This window comes from Seriola dumerili, unplaced genomic scaffold (genome assembly GCF_002260705.1).
Source record: "Seriola dumerili isolate Sdu_G_001 unplaced genomic scaffold, Sdu_1.0 BDQW01000219.1, whole genome shotgun sequence".
NCBI lineage: Eukaryota > Metazoa > Chordata > Actinopteri > Carangiformes > Carangidae > Seriola > Seriola dumerili.
The window spans coordinates 4,363,212-4,381,910 of NW_019174474.1; the positions used below are offsets into that span (position 1 = coordinate 4,363,212).

Genomic DNA, 18,699 nt, shown 5'->3' on the forward strand with positions numbered 1-18,699 from the left:
GCAAGACTTTTATTTAGTAAAACTAAAGCTGTTACTGTAATGTATCCACACTACTGGCACTAAACAAATTCTCTCAACTGGTAGAGCTTGCAGCTAAGTTTTGATTGTCTGCTTTAGGGGAGGACAGCAGGGCAGTGTGCTCTCTTTCGGAGGAGTGGACGAAAACTTGTTCCGGGGACAGATCCACTGGACACCTGTCACCTCTGAGACCTACTGGCAGATCGGCGTTCAAGGGTCTGTGTTTTTCAACATATTGCAAACATAAATTGTCAAATGATCTCCTGATTATAAATGAGTATTTTGTGTCCTGATATGAGTGCAAGGAAAAAAAGAACAAAAAACTTTTGGCTCGTGTTTTGCCCCTTAGATTCCAGATCAATGGTCAAGAGACTGGCTGGTGCTCTCAGGGCTGCCAGTCCGTTGTGGACACTGGAACCTCCACACTGACAGCCCCAGGCCACCTTCTGGGTTACCTCATGCAGGAAATTGGAGCCCAGCAGAGCCAGTATGGAATGGTAAGACAAATGGACAGACAGGCAGGTGGACAGACAGACTTTTGCAAAAGGTGAAACAATCAGAGAGTAAGCCACAATTATTATCCCTCACTTTTCTTCCTCTGTCCACAAGCTGCACCATTTAAAAGTCATTATGAGCAGAGGAGGTGAGAGTCCCAATACAAACCTATACATTAAACCTCTCAAACAGCATCTCTTTGTTGTCTTGATCTCCAGTATATGGTGGACTGCAGCCAAGTCAACAACCTGCCTACTCTCACCTTTGTTATCAGTGGGGTTTCCTTCCCTCTGCCTCCTTCTGCTTACATCAGCCAGGTAAGTTACTGCTTAGCACAAGCATATATCTGCGTTCTGTCTGTGTTCACGCACATCCATGTTTTTGTTCTTTTTTTTTTATTTTAACGGTGTACATGCAATGATTCAAATTTCCATTCTCCACCTCCCACAAAACCAGAATGGATACAATGACTGCTCTGTGGCTATCACCCCCACCTACCTGCCCCCTCGTGACGGCGAGCCCTCTTGGATCTTTGGAGACGTGTTCCTCAGAGAGTACTACTCCGTCTATGACCGCACCAACAACCGCGTTGGCTTTGCAACAGCTGCCTAAGTGTCATCAGTGTAACCTAACCTGACCATAAACCTGATCAGATAATAATGATTACGTTTGTGTCCACTCAAACACTGGTAAGAACCTGAGGCGCTGGTACATCTCAAACATCTGCCGTCATCTGGGCAATATGGGTTTAACTGCAATTAACATATTTGTCACTGTAAATTTACAGTAAAAAAATATTGTTATACATGTCTATTAAATACTGGCAAACTACTGTAGTTGGAACTGTATATTCAATAAAAACAAAAAATGTTAGATGTGTCCATGAAATTCCATTATTCTCAGTTGGGATAAAGGTGAAAATACTTAGTGCAAGTGCTTTAACATTTTATCTTTCTAAATGAGCCCTCATTAGCATAACAGCACAGGTCCTGGGCTGAGGGACATCAAAGGGGGTTTCTCCCTTTATAATTAACCTTGGGCGTGTGTGTGTGTGTGTGTGTGTGTGTGTGTCCAATTACTCCCCACAACTAGTGGCAGTTTTAAATGCCATATCCTGGGATGTACAAACACTCACAATTTTGTTCCAACATTCACAGAATCTGACAAATGTAATAATTAGTCATGTGTTGCCTCATGTTACATCAACAGTTGCAAGCCACTGTGAGCAGAGCACCTGTGATTGCTCATTCGCTGTTCGGGTTCATGCAAAACCACAAAGTAAGATGTAATTAAATCAGGATAAATTATGTTATTTATCAGATACACAACACAGTTGTTCTTCAAGACTAGTTGTGAACAAAAATAGACTTTCTAGTTTTCATTTTCTGTCTAGCATTAAAATGGTTTTATAGTGTACCATACTGGATTTGATTTGCCACTGGTGTTATTGCAGTGTGACAACTAGTGCCAGACACTGTGAAACAATATATCATGTAGTGTAAAATGACACCAACCTCTCAGTCTCAGTGTGGTCTGTGGGTGGGACTTGAGCCTCAAAACTTTTCCACATGGATACACACACAGTCAAAAAGAGCCTGTCTCAACCTAACCTGGAGAAAGAAGGTCACTAATGAGCTCCTCGCCCATCCAAGCCTTCAGGGAATCTGTGTTTCTAAGTATGTGTGGGTGTGTGATTCACAATGGAAAAACACCACATCAGCGCCGCTGTATCCAAGGCAGCTTGTCACAAGCACACGAGTGGAACAAAGTCCCATGTTTGGTTTTTGGATGAGGGGTTAGAGAAACTGAGGGATACAGGAGACAGGTAGGTAATCAAGAGAGTTGAGGTGGAGGGAGGGAGATGAGAATCCTGTAACTAGGCAAGTGGAAAGGTTGAATTCAAAAAGTGCAGAGAGTACTAGAGAAATAAACAATTTCATGGTGACAAGAAGCAATGCAACAGATTCCCTATGAAATCTGACCCACTGCCACTCTATGTAAAATGCAGAGTACACGGAGGCTGGTGAGGCTTCTTCTAATGGTGTTTGTGATGGTCTTGTATTTAAACTAATTGTACTAATGTCCCAAAATGGATGTGGTAATCATTTACGTATACATACAGTAGCAGATTTAGTTGAGCGGAGAGTTAGTTCACCACAATGTCCATGAAAGTATAATAGTGTTAATGAAAACTGTTCACAGTATCCACAGTAACAGTGACACTGTTTCTTACTGTTGAATTATTACAAATTTAATTTTCAGTGCTGTCAGCAACATAGACAAAATTCCATTCCCTTCCACTGTATTGGGGTGGGGTCAGATATTATGTCAAAACCTGGATGGATAAAACCAAAAATACTGGCATGGCTTCATACCACTAGACATACATACATACACTTGTAATTTGAATGAATAGGCTCTTTAATATTATTTGCCATCTGTTTTTCATCTCCTCTTCCCTTTTACCATCATTGATACCTAATCGGCTGTGTTACAAGACTCCATTTTGTTTGTGTCCTCCTCTGCTTAGTGTTGGAGTCATCCTGTAGCTCTGCAATGCATGTCACCACAGAGTGTGGCCCCATTTCCCCTCAACCGCAAAAAAACTAAGAAATGTGTGTCAGTGAAAAGCTGCAGACGCAGAATGATGCCCAACCCAGACAGATGCACTGTCCTCTCCTTGAAGTGTGAAAACATTGAGTGACCTCAGCTGCGCACAGACACACAGACATACAAGTAGATGCATATGAGGTGCAGCCCTTTGCATGCATCCACTTACATTCCTTCATCTCAACAACAAACCACTCAGTACCTTATTCTCCTCCTTTCTCCCTTTCTCTTACAGTAGATACTCTGCGTCGTTTTAAGACATATTCTGTATTATTTTGATTTCAGAATTGAAACTATATCAGATAGTGAGATACAGCCACTACTGCAGTGTTGACATTACATGTCCATGTTCCTGCTTGGTGTTTAGACGGCATCCAAGTGAGCGTTCAGTGCCTGTCACACCATATTGTGTGCTGTTTGCTGCTTATCTGACATTGCACTGTGAAGTCTCTTGCACCCAGTCCACCTCTGCTTCTGACTGTTCTTAACAATTAGGATGTTGAAGCTGAGGCTTTAGAGCCAGAGAGAGAAACATCATTAAAACACTCGCTGAGATCGTGCAGGAAAAAAAACCTACTGCATCACATTAGTCTCCATCTACTGTGAATCCTGACATGCTGAGCAAAATGAGAATCCTACCACGACAAATCAAGTCAGCACAAAATTACCATTTACTGATGCTGGTCATGTTGCTGCAATGGCACACCCATATGAGGGCTTTGCTCCCAATCTCTATGTGTCTTCAGGTCTCGCTCCTTTCTTTCATTTTCTCCCTGCCCCTTCCAGATTCAAATGATCTCTCCATCCCACATTTGTTATCACAATTATTTTCTGTCACAAGTTCACACAACTGTCTGACTGAGTTAAGCTGCCTTTTATTATATGGAAGAGCATCATTCATTTTAGAGCTGCAATGATTAAACGTACAGCAAATGTTTGAATTTTCATAATCAATCAACAGTTTTAGTGATATTTCGATCAATAAAGCTCAGCATCGGATGGTTCCAGTTTCTGTTTATCCGTCTCTGACATTACAATAAACTCATTCTCTTTGGAACAAAACAAGACATCTGAAGACAGCAACTCGGGCTCTGGACAATAATGATGGACATTTTTCATTATTTCCTGATGTTTTATAAACCAACTGAGAAAATAATCTATAGACTAATTGATAATGAAAATGGAAAATTGTTGGTTACATCCCCAAGCCAGTCTAATAACAATATCAACATAGATACAGATACAGATACAAAGGGGGGCCAGCGATGGGGTCTCTGCTGTGATTGAGTTGCCTTTTAACCATGAGCACCTGCTCCACGGTGACATCATCATCTTTAAAAGACAAGGACATTTGATGTGGTTGCCACTAACTCATTAACAAGATCGATTTTCCAGGCTTTTCACCCACTGTCAGTCTCCAGTAATGTACGCACACCCACACACAAACACACTCAGGCACACACACACACATATGAGTCATGCATTTAACCTAATGAAGCTCTCTCTGTTGTCTTCGTCAGATCCAAACCTGAAGATCACGCCATTTTTGAACTGAAGGCGGAGATGATGCGTCAGTTTGCTCAGAGAGGATGATTTTAAGATTTGGCTGGATTTGAATTTATGAGGTCATCAGATGTAAAGTGGATGCTGTTGATAGACGGGAAACATTCAGCTGCATCATATTGATGGAAAACAAATCAGCATAGACTGCATAAATATGACTCATTTAATTATTGTTAAATGGAAAAACAAAGCTATAGGAGCATCCACTGAGGAGACTGACAGGCAAAAACATGGCAAGTGGTGGTTGTACACAGAATGAGCGAAAGGAAATACAGGAACACCACGAGAGAGATAGGATGATAGCAGGGGGGAGGCAGCGATGGAACGCTTAAGCTAAAATGAATCTGTATTTGATTTAAGCCTCTTACCCCATGATAACCATACCCATCACCACCCACCGCCCTCCCTCTGCCTTCTCTAACAGCCTTCAAAGAGTCGGAAAGCAAAAGTGGAACATCGACTGCTAAACGTATGAGATTCACAGGGAGAGGGATGGGTGGGTGGAGGAGAGTAAAAGGATGCTTCCTGGCAATTTTGTAGAAGTCATATTAAATTACATAAAATACTCACATTTGAGAAAGTGGAAACAGCATCTTTTTTTTGTTGCTATTTTTGCTTAAAATGACTTCAATAATCAATTAATCATCTAAATAATTTGATTTAGTTTGTGTTGGTTACCTACTGACTAATAATTTTAACTCTATTAGAGTCCATTTAGGACTGACATTCAAAGGTTTTGTCAGATACCGTAGATTACATGTGACTTAGCTAAATCATTGTGAGTGTTTTCTACATTCAAAATACAAGAGATAGACTGTCAGTATTTGATTTGTTGAAAGCAGAGCCTCTTCAAACTGGAACCCGGTAAACACAGCAAATTCAAAGCCGAACAACCAAAAGAAAAAAAAAAAACCTCCCACCAGCCTGCTTTAAGACTGCTGCGTCAGCAAATCTACAAAAGACAGCGCAAACAAATGCTTTCACAAAATGCAATCAATGAATTCTAAAGTAAGGGTTGTCTATACTTTATTAGTCCCATGTTTCAATGTCAGCATTTCTGTTTTAGGTTTCAGCAAACCACAGCAGGGGTCATGTTGGCTGAAAAACCCTACAATACCTGCATTTCTACATAAATAATTCTGTAAATTGAAGACTTGATGGGAAAATGAAGTAAAACAGCACATACATTTCTATTATGTTAATCCTGTTTATATGGAGCCATGTCACTTAATTTATGCTGGAAGAAATATATTCACATATTCTCTTATACAGGAGAGAAATGTCATATACATATATACATATATATATATATATGTATATATGTATATGTATATATATATATATATATATTGAATGTTTAGTGAACTGTGTTTTCTCTGTACAGTCATGCAGTATATAGGCCTATCTCTTAAAGCTTCTATCTTCAGTGGAGAAAGAGAGAGCTCCCTCTGTGCAGGAGAAATTATAGTCCGTCATAAATTTCTGGTGCTCAGGGGAGAAAGATAGGCTCTCTTACGGATTATGTTGCCCATTGGAAACAGTGTTAAGGTTATGTAAGGCAGATTACTGTACCGCACCATCACAATGCCGGTGGTTCCATCCATGAATCAGTCACACACACAGGAGAGACATGGAGAAAGAGACACACAAACATACTCACACAAACCACAGAAAAACATGGATGTCAATGAACAAATGTATGCAATGTTACAGAAAAAAAAACCTACAAATACACTTTTTATTTCCATATGCTCCACAAACTAATATTTCATCAATTTGATTTATTGGTATTTCACTGTCTAAAACTGATGATGCACATCTGTCCTAAAAATAAACACAAACTGCTTGTGTACTCTTGAAAACACACAAAACGAACTGAAAACATTTGGGTGAAACTGATCAGTCTCCACCCCATTCACATAATAGAGTGGTGCACTCTTGATTGATTAATCAGATATCTCCAGTGGTCTGTAACACTGGCTTTATTCTTCACAGATCCATAGCTCACTGGAAAGATTTTAAGTACATTTGGAGTAGCCTAAGTGACAGAATATATAAGCAGGTCAAAAGTGTGCATAAAGAAAGACCGGTACCCATTATTCCTCTGATACATTTAAGATTAGCTTACTCAGGCTGTTTGCCAGCACTGTAAATTCAAAATGTTAATGTAATGGCCAAAGCTTGGCTCTGTGCGCTGAACTAAGGTCACTGGTAGTCATGCAAAAAATCAGTTCTATTGATCTGATATGATCCGCTCATGAGATGAAGCTGCAGTATGTAACTAAATCCTGCATGAGTGCATGTTGTGGATATAAAATCCACTGGGAGATGGCTTGCTAATGTGATTGGACTCTGTAGGACATGGGACATGTGGAGGCAGACATAGGAACAATGAAATGCTGTTGCATTGTATGCATTAGTGCTGAGACCCTCCACTATCCATTTGCTCACATTTGTTCTTCCTACTACCCTGTGTGGGTGAGTTAAAGTTCCTAGTTGTAAAATAATATACAATAGCAAGATGGTTACAAAGAATTGCTTTTGTTGTCAAGTAGCCTATATAGGATTTGTTCTTATGTGGTAATAGAGAGGAAGGCCTGGCAACAGCAATGGTAGACATGAGAATATTGCATATGGAAATTATATCAAAGTAGAAATACAATGAATGTGAATGAATATGAATCTGTCATATCTTTATGACATATTCCTAGACTATGCCTCCAGGAAAAAGCAGATCTGAATATTGCAGCAGCCTCCAACACAATTTCAGCCAAACCACACCAGTGTTGCAATTTTCCACACCTTGCCAGGCCTAATTCTCATCCAAGAAACATTTAACTAAAATAACCCCATGTCCTCTCTTCTAACCCATAACAGCGACAACCTGAGAGGGAATACTGTAGCTCTAGCACTGATTCTACACAAGTTATTGATCTTTGGTAACTGCCAGTACAATAATCCCACTCACAATTGTGCTTGAGCAAGAAGAAACAGCCAGCAGATTTGTCATATTGTGTGTCGCAGAGGTCACATTAGATGCGTTTGAACCAGCTTCAATATCAGTAGGACTTCCGTAAATCATTGTTCAGCAACATGCCCTTGCCTGGGTAGGACTCAACAGGGCGTGGGCCTCACACAGAGAATGCGCAAAGCGGGTGACTGACGCGACAGCTAAAGATCAATCATTTGCCATCTATTTTACCATTTACCTTCCTTCACACTCTGCAGACGAGAATATGACAGTTGTCTTACGAAAGCAGTTGTTTCCATCAAGCGCATCAGCTCCAAAACACAAACAAGCAGCACAGTTAAGCTGCAGCTCCTGGGCAATAGGCGCGCAGGGAGGCAGTAGCAGGCCTGGCAGGTTATTCAAAATATCTATTACTACCAGGCTCAGGATGTGCGCTTTACTGCAGTCATCAAAACAAAACTGATAGGTAGGTGTGTTTCTCGTCTTTGGTGTCCTTTTCTCCACCCATCAACCGTGCACATCGGGCCCCCATCACCCCCTCCACTGTCGCTCTCCATGTAAGCCCTTACCTGCAGCCAGGAGGAGAGAGGGAATGGAAAGTGGATAGGGAAAACATCTCAGCCCTGTCCGCCATCTTCTTCCACAAATGACTCAGAGCGACTGCAGAAAATCACGGAGGGAGCGCAGTCCATTCACAGTGGCAGGGCAGAGGACGGACGAAGCCGTGGACAGAGGTGTCTTTCTCTGCGGCCCCACAGATGCCCCCCTGGCCGCAAGCCTTCAATCAGACGAGCCTGCTCAGCACCATCAAATCTGCAGTCAACCATCCACACACGCAGGGTAGGAGTGGGGGGTGTCAAGGCAGAGAGGTTCTTCAGAGACAGCTCGCAACGCCGCGGAAATTAAAATACAATCCTGCGTTCTCCCTCGATACGTCCACGCCGAACTGAAGCGCGCAGTATGCGACCGCAGACCGTGGTTGTGTTCGCCAAATGTCTGCTGCCGTGATGCTGCCTGTGACACACAACGGATGAGAGGCCAGCAGTGCGGAGACAGGCAGAGACAGAGGGGGAGGAGGAGGAGGGGGAGGAGGGGGAGGAGGGGGGGGGTGTGGAGCAGAGACGATATAACGTCAGTGCCGTTACCGTATGAGCAGGCTGCCCTGAGTGGATGCAAGCAGAGCTAAAGCCTGCAGGCTCGATAAGCAGCAAAACAGTGGCGTAGAAAAACAATGTCCGCTAAGTGTTTACACTGACAGTGACATTTACAGCCAGAACAACCGTGATCTCCAAAGTCAGGTTCATCGAGCACCAGATCCTCCCCCAGGGGGGAATCCAGGGGTTCCCCTGAAAAGACGTGCGTTTCAATGTTATTCAAGTCCATGTTTACGTTACTTTGATGGATAATGGATGTGGATATTGTTTGGATTTTGTTGACTTGGACCCCATTAGTTTGAGGGGTCTTGAGCCTATAGGCTAAAGATAACAAAGCAGGCCCCGAAAAAAAAGACATATTAAGGCAAAGAGACAAAAAAAGAGCAGCGCTGACAGTAGAAGAGCACAGCAAACGAGCACATCAATAGGCCAACACTGAGGGCAAAGGTAGACAAAATGGAAAATACAATAGCAAAGATATAAGTGAAAAAAATAGCAAATTCCGAGGACACATAAGAAGAACACAAATAAAGTGCCACAAATTAAAATGCAAGAAGTCTCCTTTCAGGTATAACAGGTGCTACATATAAACAAATGTTTTAGTTCCATTGTGCACAGGCGGTGTTTATTTAAACCAGTGCTGGCTAGTGTGCAGTCTATATACTGTAAATAGAAGTATCACAAGAAGTTATACACAGCATATAGTTTCTAACCTTTTTCCTCCAGGAGACACCATGTCTTTCATACAAAAGTACATGAAAATGTGGCCGTATTTTGTATCAAGATTGGCGTTGCTTCCCTTTCTATTTACCTCACAGATGGTAAATGAATAATCACTTAGTGAATCACACTTCAGACTTCAGGAGGCATCACGCTGTACTGGGCAGGCGCAGTGTGGAGCTGTTCACTGCTTGTGGTGCTGAAACTGTGTACTTTGCTAAGCTATAGTTGAGCATTTGTACCACAGGGGGGCGGTAAATGCTAACTTATACTCACTGGGTGAAGACCAAATAAGAAGATTTAGCCTATGTTTGATATAGATTATGTTTATATGTTAGACCTTGTTCATTCAGTAAATAACGAATTCACCAAGTTATTCAACTAACAGTGCAGAAGTGTAGAGTAAAGCCCATTTGAACTAACTTGACATTTTAATTTTATCCTAGACTGCATGAATTGAAAATGTATAGACTAGCATTATAAGTAGGATGAGACTGATGGAGTAGGCTATGTTATACAATATAAATGTATGTATTCATCTTATGATGAAATCACAGTCCATTTTATCCCACGTTATTTTCTTCACATTCAGTGCACAGCCCAAGAGAAAAATAAGAAAAATGGTTCTTCTTAGTGGATGAAACAAGCTTTTAACACAATTGAATTTTTATTTCCATTAAATGGAAGGATTTAAAGTTTACGAACTGGGCAGATGTGGTCCATATGTAACATTTATCATTACACAAAGGGCAATAACATGTTATACTTTCATCTTAGGGATTTTGTTTTCTCACACTTTCATCATGCTTTTGATGAGGCAAATTTTAATTACATTTATTGTAAGATGGAGTTTCTTTCCTTTTTAAACTGAACTATTAACAAGAAGGAAGAGAATAACAAATATGAACCAATGAGAATGTTTATTTAGATGGTTAATGCCATGGCAGGGAAGTGAGTTAAGCAATCACTTTCTCATTAATAGGGATGGGACCCAGGGTGACATCACCTTCCCATTCGAAAACTGAGAAAAAAAACAGAAGACATGTGTTCCAGTAACACTGCGGCTGTCTAACAACACAGGCAAGCATATAATAAGAAGTTAATTTATCATTATGGTAGCAGTAACACAACATCAACTCAATAAAACGCTATTAAATGTTGAATTAGTGTTCAAAAATGTTCAATTTTCCTTATACAATATTAAATACGTATAGACAATTAACTTTTTAAATAACGTACTTTCAGTTTGGGACACATCACGGCTCTTCCTTCCAGGAGTAGACAGAGAGGTTGATCCACCGCCACTGCCAAAGGAACCACTTACACCAGATGAAGTGCCAGATGATCCAAATCCACCAGACTCACAGGAGCCACAAGCTGCATCAGCACCGGCGGCCTCCTTCCACCTAGGGAAAAAAGGAGATGTAAGAGGTGAATATCATATTAATTCTTCAATCACACTTTGTCATTAACATATAGACCCACACTCGCAGACTCACCCACTTATGTAGGAACAAGCTCTATGTTCAGTATCGATGGCATAGGCAGTGGATGTTGCTTTCAAGTGGCAAGTAATGTAGAGCTGTTTGAATAACAGAGTTTGCGTTATTGTTAGATGTAATTTTGCTGTATTTGACATATAACAGAAAATATTACATAATTAACTCAGCCCTGGAGATACTGACCAGTCCACTGTCAGCACCCTGGAATCTAAAGGCCTCCAACTGGAACTGAAGCTTGTTCTCTGCAGTGCGAGCCATGAACTTTGAGGCAGAGCCTGTGAGCCTCGCATCAACCAAACACCTGCATACGAAAAAATCCATTAGTGATGGACAAAAATGTTTTGGTGTTTGCGATAATTGATTCTCACTCTACAGAACAACTTTAATTAACATGTTAAACCTCACCCATGGTTCTCAATGAAGGCATATCTGGGGTTGGAGTTCAACTCAGGTGCAAGAGTAGCTACACAGTTGTCCACATAAACACGGAGGGGAATATGGAAGTACTGCTTGACTGTAGCCTCAACATTGATCAAATCTCCCAGGAAATACTGGTAACTTGGCCTCTCATATTGCCAGTCATCTGTGCAACAAAAGAATTATATTTTAGTAATGCTGACAAATACATATTTTGAATCATAGTTCCATAAAAGTAGAAATGTGCAGATAAATTGTATTTTAAGTCACCAGTCATGAGTTTCAGGGTGAAGTATAAGAACTCCTCTGCCACCTTAACCGCAGAGAATGGGATCCAGTGTGGGTCAAGAGGAAGGCTGCTCACATTGTGCTTCCTAAATGTTTAAACATGTTTCCTTAAAATGTAGAAAATTTAAGTAATCCATCATTTAATCCATAGTTACTGGATTTGATTAGGTCAAAGAGTACAGATTACATATTAATTTATGATAATTATGTTATTTTTCTTTATTTCTTTTCTCTATATTGTTTGTTTTGTTGTTCATAGCAACTCCTCTTACTGGTAATCTACATACCTTGGGTAGTGGCATTCAACAATGACAGCAGCTTTGGAAGTCCTCACCACATTAGAACCACCCACAGGTTGGGGATCATAGTTCAGAGTGAAGGTGTAGATGAGGGATTCTTCTGTCATCTAGCAAAGAAATGATTGTAAGATTAGTACAAACAAATACATGAACATATTCTCCCGTAGTTTTAATTAATACTGACTGAATTTTTCATTTTGCTTACTGTCAATATGCTGCCACAATCATGGAGCTCAGCTTCAAAAATCAATACTTGAGCACCGGTGTCCTCTGCGACAGCACCACAGGCTCCCAGGGTAAGATCTGCAGGGTTGATGAACTGGCCGATACCAAACATGTCTTTCTTGACTTCAACATGAGCATCTTTCTCTCTGCACATTACAGCAACAGTTGCAGCAGGAACGGGGTGTCTCAGCTCGAAAGGCACCTCTGGTTGGGTCTCGGGCTTGGGATCTTCAGGGTATGTCCAGGTGAGTGGTTTCTCAAATGTCTGCTTTGACTGTTGGGGATCGTGAGGCACCTGTTTGGGCTCCTGTCTCACCGGTGGCGATGGCTTCTGGTATTTAGGTTTTGAGGGCTTGTGAAGAGCTCCTCCCCACTGAGCATCACATAAGCTGCCAAGCAAGGCCAGTGCCACAAGGCACACAGGAGTACACTTCATCACCATGGCTTCACAACAACGAGTGTTCTGCGCTGTTCACTCAGGGCTGTAAGGAAATTAGAAATGTGCACCTACTTTTATAATACAGCGAGCCTGTTTAGTCCCATTATATTCCCGCCCCTTGAGTTGGCCACTCCCCATCAGACCAAAGGAGCCCTAACCTTAGTCAATGAAATGAGTGCAGCTCAAAAACCTCAAAACCTCAAAACCTTGGACAGCATGATGGGATAAGATTATTAAATATTTTAATGTATACAATTTGACTGTGCTGAATGAATATAAGCAGTGGATAAAAGTTGTCTTTTAAACACAAAACAATACACGTGCCAACATTAATCAATATGAGTGTAATGTACCAAATTAAATATCATCATCATACTGGTAAATTGAAAGTTACTGTTAAATTTTCTTTAAACAAGTGAGAAAAGATGTATAAATAGTTGGCAACCATGTAATCAGAAAATAGTGGTCACAAAAAGTTATGTTGACCAGGGTTAGGTCCACCTGCCCTCAGCATGACGTGTAAAACTCTTTGCCAAAGTACATTTTGTAGAGGGCTGCAAATCAATTTGGCTCCAGCTAGAATCAGCTGAGATGAAGTATTAAATACAGTAAACAGAGGCCAAGTGTTCAGTCAGTTCCTGTTACAGTAAGTCCAGGGAACCTGAAGGAAGTGGTTTTGAAGAGCAGAGAATGGAGAAAACCAAAGACTTTAATTGAGCATACTTTTCAATGTTTCAAAGCACTGACCAGTTTTGACCTGATGATGATACCGGTGTGTCAAACCAAAATGTCCACCTCTATAAAGGCCTTTAATATACATTTTCTTCCTACTCTGGTTTAAAGAGGTGAAAAGAATGTTTTCTTTTCTTGACTCAGGTTTTAAGGATTCATTGTCACATTACTCTGCGATGAATCCCAGTCCGTTAACAATCTTCAGTTATTCCCTCATAGTTTCATTTTTCAAACTATTGTATTTTTTTTTTTTTTTTATTTACTCACTTTACTGATAGCTTTACTTTGATTCATATTAGTACAATCTAATCCTCAAAATCCCAAGTGACCATTTGTTTGCCCTGTTACATAATTCTAGGGGGAAACCATTAAAATACATATATTTCGAGCAACTTCACAATACAGAGCAGTGACAATATTTAATGCCCATCTGTTATTTATTTTCTTTGCTTTGCTTCTTTTTCACAAAATATTTCACAAATAATTTCAAATAGAAACTATTCCATCTCTCAATTCAGTTAACTTGAGGCTACATAAAAATTCAGGTGAAGAAAATGTTCAATATGAGGCTTATTTGAAAAATAAAAAATCTGGTTAAAGCACCAAAAGAGGCCACTTTCTCTCATATTCAAGCAGCTGACAATGACTTGTTTTTACATACTGACTACATAACAGAATCTTGATGAAAACGTGGCTGTCTCTTGAAAATGAGGCTGTCATTATTATCAAATTAAATATCAGAGATATCTCGATTTAAGTTAAATGACCATTCAAAAAGTTTAATATATTTCCAGTTTAGTGCATAGTTCCAATATTAAACTAAAGATATTTTTAAATTCCTAACAACATACAGTGTGTATATATATATATATATATATATATATATACACTGTTGGAATAAATATTTTTTACCTCTTTCCATGAAATGATTGTGACAATGTGATTTATTTCATTTCACCTGGATAATTGGGACACATAATGTAATCATTGCACCTGGTCAAAAGTGATTACTGATGCATTTAAATAGGAATAAACAGAGGATTGTGTCTGAAAACTAATTATTCCAACTTTATGGGCAACAGTGTATATACATACATATATATAGATATATATATATCTATATATATGGATATCTAAAATCATGACATTATTCCACAAAATGCGATTCTACATACAGTATATAAGTCAAAACAAACAAAAGATATTTTGAATTTATAATAATAATAATAATAATAATAATAATAATATAATATATATCTTGGTACCCATCCAAATTTCTTTTAAAATTGAAAATATGAATCATCTATGTAACTTGTGTCCCTTTATTTCTACAAGGGCGTGAAAAACTACTGTGTCAGCTATGTCAGACCAACCTGAATTTCCAAACATTGACCTTTTTGTGTGCAGTGTTTTTTTCCAACAAGGTTGTAGAATGTTGATGATCTCAAAAGGAATTTTAACACATAAAACAATTTCAGGAAATATCTATTATGAAATATATATTACGATTATCACTTGTCATAGTGATTGCTGATAGCTAGTCTTTTAAACATTACAATTCACTATGTTTCCACTATAGTCCAGATGCTAATATCCTTTTTGTAGATCTCTGAAAAGTAAAACCGAAATGTTTCCTTTTCAATTTTGCCTATAATCATGACTCCAGCTTGACTAACATCTCAGTTTTAAAAATCCAAACATACAAAAGACAAGGTTTAACTTTAATTTAATGAATTATCTTTCATTAAAATCATGACTAGTCAATTAGTCACTATAACAATAATTTCAATCTGTTACATCTATTGTCACAATGAAGACATTTGCAAGTCAAAAATAAACTGATATATTTCAGAAGATATTTTAAACTACTGTTTAGACTAGCCATAAATAAGCTCCCAGTATGTGTGACTACTTAATACTGAAAGGGTCTGTCATATACTATTTGATGTGCATGCTCTAACCACTTTACTCACTCTTATATCAAGATCTGAGTATTACTCTAAGTGATTCTGGATGTTTGTCAATTGAATTTTTTTTTTATTTTACAAGGAGGAGGTTAGGTTTAATCATGTTCTTCATGATATTAAGCCATGACAACTACACTTAAAGATAAGAGGAGGTATTTGTTTTGTCCAGCTATGCTGCACAAATAATGTGAGCAGCACATTGTAGGTCATATGGATCAATAAAAACCAGTGGGCTCTCTGTAGCAAGCGTAGTGTAGATACCAATTAATAATTATTCATGTGTATCTAATATTATGTTTTCTATCATGTATACAGGTAGTATCTACTAATGGAATACCTCAGTGAAACTGCTATATTTTTGGTTCAGAGTTTACTTTTTTTGGCATTATCTTCAATCTCCTCATTGCTCCACCACAGACCAACCAGTAACTGGAACATTTGATTGACAGTTGTGGGCAGCAAATAGGATGTGAGAGATCAACAAGTCAGCATCACCCATATCTTATAAAAGTCAGCAAATTTTCACATTTTTCACAGCATCTGGTGTTCTTCATGAATCACTCTGTGCTGTGAGGCCATGGCAATGAAGTCGATTTGTGGTTGTCTTCTAGCAGTGGCCCTACTTGGCTGTCTGGCTGAAGCTCAATATTTGAAGAAGCCTCAGCAGCCCCAACTGCCCAATGTTCCGAAATACCAGCCACCACAGCAGCGTCAGAGGCCACATACTCCACCCAAAAAGGCTGTGGATCCTGTGCCTCAGCAACCTGGGCAGCCACAGGTGCCAAAGCAGCCTACACCAGTATTTCACACTTGTGAAGTGGAGGAGCACTACAAGATACAATGTGGGGCTCCTAGCATCTCTGCTTCAGAGTGTGATGCTATAAACTGCTGCTTTGATGGACGCATGTGCTATTATGGCAAATCTGGTAAGTATTTCTCTAATCCTCACAGAACTTTAAGGATACACTACTCTGACACTTATAGTGAACTTAAATTTGTCCAAAGAGCATAGCATAAGCAATGCACTTTGCCTACTAACTTGTTGTTCTCAGTGACTCTTCAGTGCACCAAGGATGCCCAGTTCATTGTGGTGGTGGCTAGAGACGCCACCCTACCCAACATCGACTTGGAAACCATTAGTTTCATTGGAAATGATCAAAACTGCAATCCTGTTGGTACCACTTCAGCTTTTGCCATCTACCAGTTCCCTGTCACTGCCTGCGGCACTGTTATGATGGTAAGATTCGTGACTGTTTTGACTCTTCAATTTGATTTTAATTTATTTTTGTCAGGTAGTAATAAAGATTGAACTACTGCCAACTTACTATAGGAGGGGCCTGGTGTTATAATCTATGAGAACAGGATGTCCTCCGCATATGAAGTCGCTATTGGACCCTTCGGAGGAGTTACCAGGGACAGCAGCTATGAGTATGTTTTTCTTTCTGTAACACTGAGCGGTCACAACATAAATGATTACTACATGTAGGCTAAGGCTTACAGTAGGCTACTCAAATAATTCAGTGGTATGAAGAAAATACACTGAACTCACCCTGAATTTTCTGCAATGGCTTAGGGTTAGTCCATTGTGACATGTTTTAAACCAATCCTCACGCAATGATTTTCTGACAAACACCTTATTTCTTGTCTTAGGCTAGTTATCCAGTGTAAATATGTTGGCACCTCGATTGAGGCTCTGGTCATTGAGGTTGGCCTGGTTCCTCCACCGCCCCCAGTTGCTGCTCCTGGACCTCTGCGTGTGGAGCTCAGGCTGGCCAATGGACAGTGTGCTGCCAAGGGCTGTGTGGAAGGTTAGTTTGGGGGAGATATTTTGTGCAGTTATCCTCATTTGACTGTGTCACCGACCACTCTTTCCATTTCATCAGAGATGGTGGCCTACAGCTCCTTTTACGGGGAGACTGACTACCCTGTCACAAAGGTGCTCAGGGATCCTGTGTACGTTGAGGTCCGAATGCTAGAGAGGACTGATCCCAACCTTGTCTTGACTCTTGGAAGATGTTGGGCAACTTGTGACACCTATCCTCACAGTCTTCCTCAATGGGACTTGCTGATTGATGGGTAAGAGTAAGTGTTGGGCTGATATGGACATAGGCATTGATAATACATTTTGATGGTATGCTCAGGCCCTCTTCCACCCTTTCTCCCCCTGTCATAGCTGCCCCTATCGTGATGACCGTTACCTGACCAGCCTAGTCCCAGTGGATTCCTCATCAGGACTCATGTACCCGACCCACCACAGGCGTTTTATTTTCAAGATGTTCACTTTTGTAGCTACTGCAGCTGCCAATCCTGGCAAGGGAGGGGCTGCAGATCCAGAGATTATGGTTCCTATCAGGGAAAAGGTATAGGTTCTAATTTCTTTTAAACTCATTCTTAATATCACCTTATCTACATATTTGTAAACAATACACATTTTTTTCCTCCAGATATATATCCACTGTGATGCAGCTGTGTGCCAACCCTCTCTTGGAAATAACTGTGAACCTAGGTGCTTCAGAAAGAGTGAGTAACACTATATTCACTTTGATGATATATACACCACCAGCAGCCTATGGTATTTGTATGAAGGCTGTTTCACATGTATATATTTTTGTCCTGCAAAAAAACAGAAAAACTCATAGCAGAACATATTTCCACCAAAAGAGTATATTCGATCTGGTATCATATTGTGTCTTACATAACCTCAAGTCTGACAGAAACTGAACATTGCCATGTTTTGTACACAGGGAGAGACATTGCTGCTTCTGTCCAGAGAGGCTACAGACCTGAGACCACTGTGGTTAGCAGTGATGAGATTATCATCACTGACCTACATACTCAGTGACAACATTCAGACAAAACTTTCATGCCATGGAATCTCTGCTGCCCATGGTTTCAAATAAATCTTCCCAAGTTGTTCAATGTGTTGTCTGATCTCATAAAATGTCATTAAGATACCCTACATTATTTGCATTGTGATCTCATTGCTTAAAAGCTAATACTAATCCTGCAGTAATTACATGACTATTTCTCAAAATTAATATATTTATCTCCAGAAGATCAGATCAGATACAGTTATTTGTTGTCACAGTAATAGGAGGGAAATAAAGAGACAATTTAGTGGCTGCCCAAAAGTTGTCCATTAAATCCCTTAAAGACCCCAGCTATTGCTAACCACAAGTTAACAAACAACAAAAACAAATAAAAGCTGCGAACTACGCTAACCATTCTGGTATGTCTGCTAGTCGCAAATTTTGGTGCACAACAGACTCCTCATCTGAGTCTGGGTCTGACTGAGGCTC

At 40.0% G+C, this 18,699-nt stretch overlaps 4 protein-coding genes across 5 annotated transcripts in view; 2 read left to right on the forward strand and 2 right to left on the reverse strand.

The window, feature by feature from the left end:
• Positions 1–1,125, forward strand: part of pgc (progastricsin) — a 4,615-nt gene extending 3,490 nt beyond the window's left edge. The window contains exons 7-9 of the mRNA XM_022754578.1: positions 368–515; positions 732–830; positions 970–1,125. Of these exons, the coding sequence (XP_022610299.1) occupies positions 368–515; positions 732–830; positions 970–1,125 (403 nt within the window). The remainder of the gene's footprint in view (positions 1–367; positions 516–731; positions 831–969) is intronic.
• Positions 1–8,709, reverse strand: part of mapk8ip2 (mitogen-activated protein kinase 8 interacting protein 2) — a 30,481-nt gene extending 21,772 nt beyond the window's left edge. For both annotated transcript variants that reach the window (XM_022754574.1, XM_022754573.1), the window contains exon 1: positions 8,227–8,709. In XM_022754574.1, the coding sequence (XP_022610295.1) occupies positions 8,227–8,291 (65 nt within the window). In that variant the 5' untranslated portion in view covers positions 8,292–8,709. The remainder of the gene's footprint in view (positions 1–8,226) is intronic.
• A 1,723-nt stretch (positions 8,710–10,432) lies between these two features.
• Positions 10,433–12,745, reverse strand: LOC111228595 (zona pellucida sperm-binding protein 3-like). The gene is made up of 8 exons (XM_022754577.1): positions 12,243–12,745; positions 12,026–12,144; positions 11,721–11,824; positions 11,439–11,616; positions 11,217–11,334; positions 11,031–11,113; positions 10,771–10,937; positions 10,433–10,552 (listed from the first exon to the last, which is right to left on the reverse strand). The coding sequence occupies exons 1-8, from the start codon at positions 12,702–12,704 to the stop codon at positions 10,488–10,490; spliced, it is 1,296 nt and encodes a 431-aa protein (XP_022610298.1). The 5' UTR covers positions 12,705–12,745; the 3' UTR covers positions 10,433–10,487.
• Positions 12,746–15,977: 3,232 nt separating this feature from the next.
• Positions 15,978–18,258, forward strand: LOC111228402 (zona pellucida sperm-binding protein 4-like). Its single transcript, XM_022754254.1, has 8 exons — positions 15,978–16,326; positions 16,453–16,637; positions 16,731–16,828; positions 17,051–17,208; positions 17,284–17,476; positions 17,574–17,760; positions 17,845–17,920; positions 18,145–18,258. The coding sequence occupies exons 1-8, from the start codon at positions 15,978–15,980 to the stop codon at positions 18,240–18,242; spliced, it is 1,344 nt and encodes a 447-aa protein (XP_022609975.1). The 3' UTR covers positions 18,243–18,258.
• The last annotated feature ends 441 nt before the right edge of the window (positions 18,259–18,699 follow it).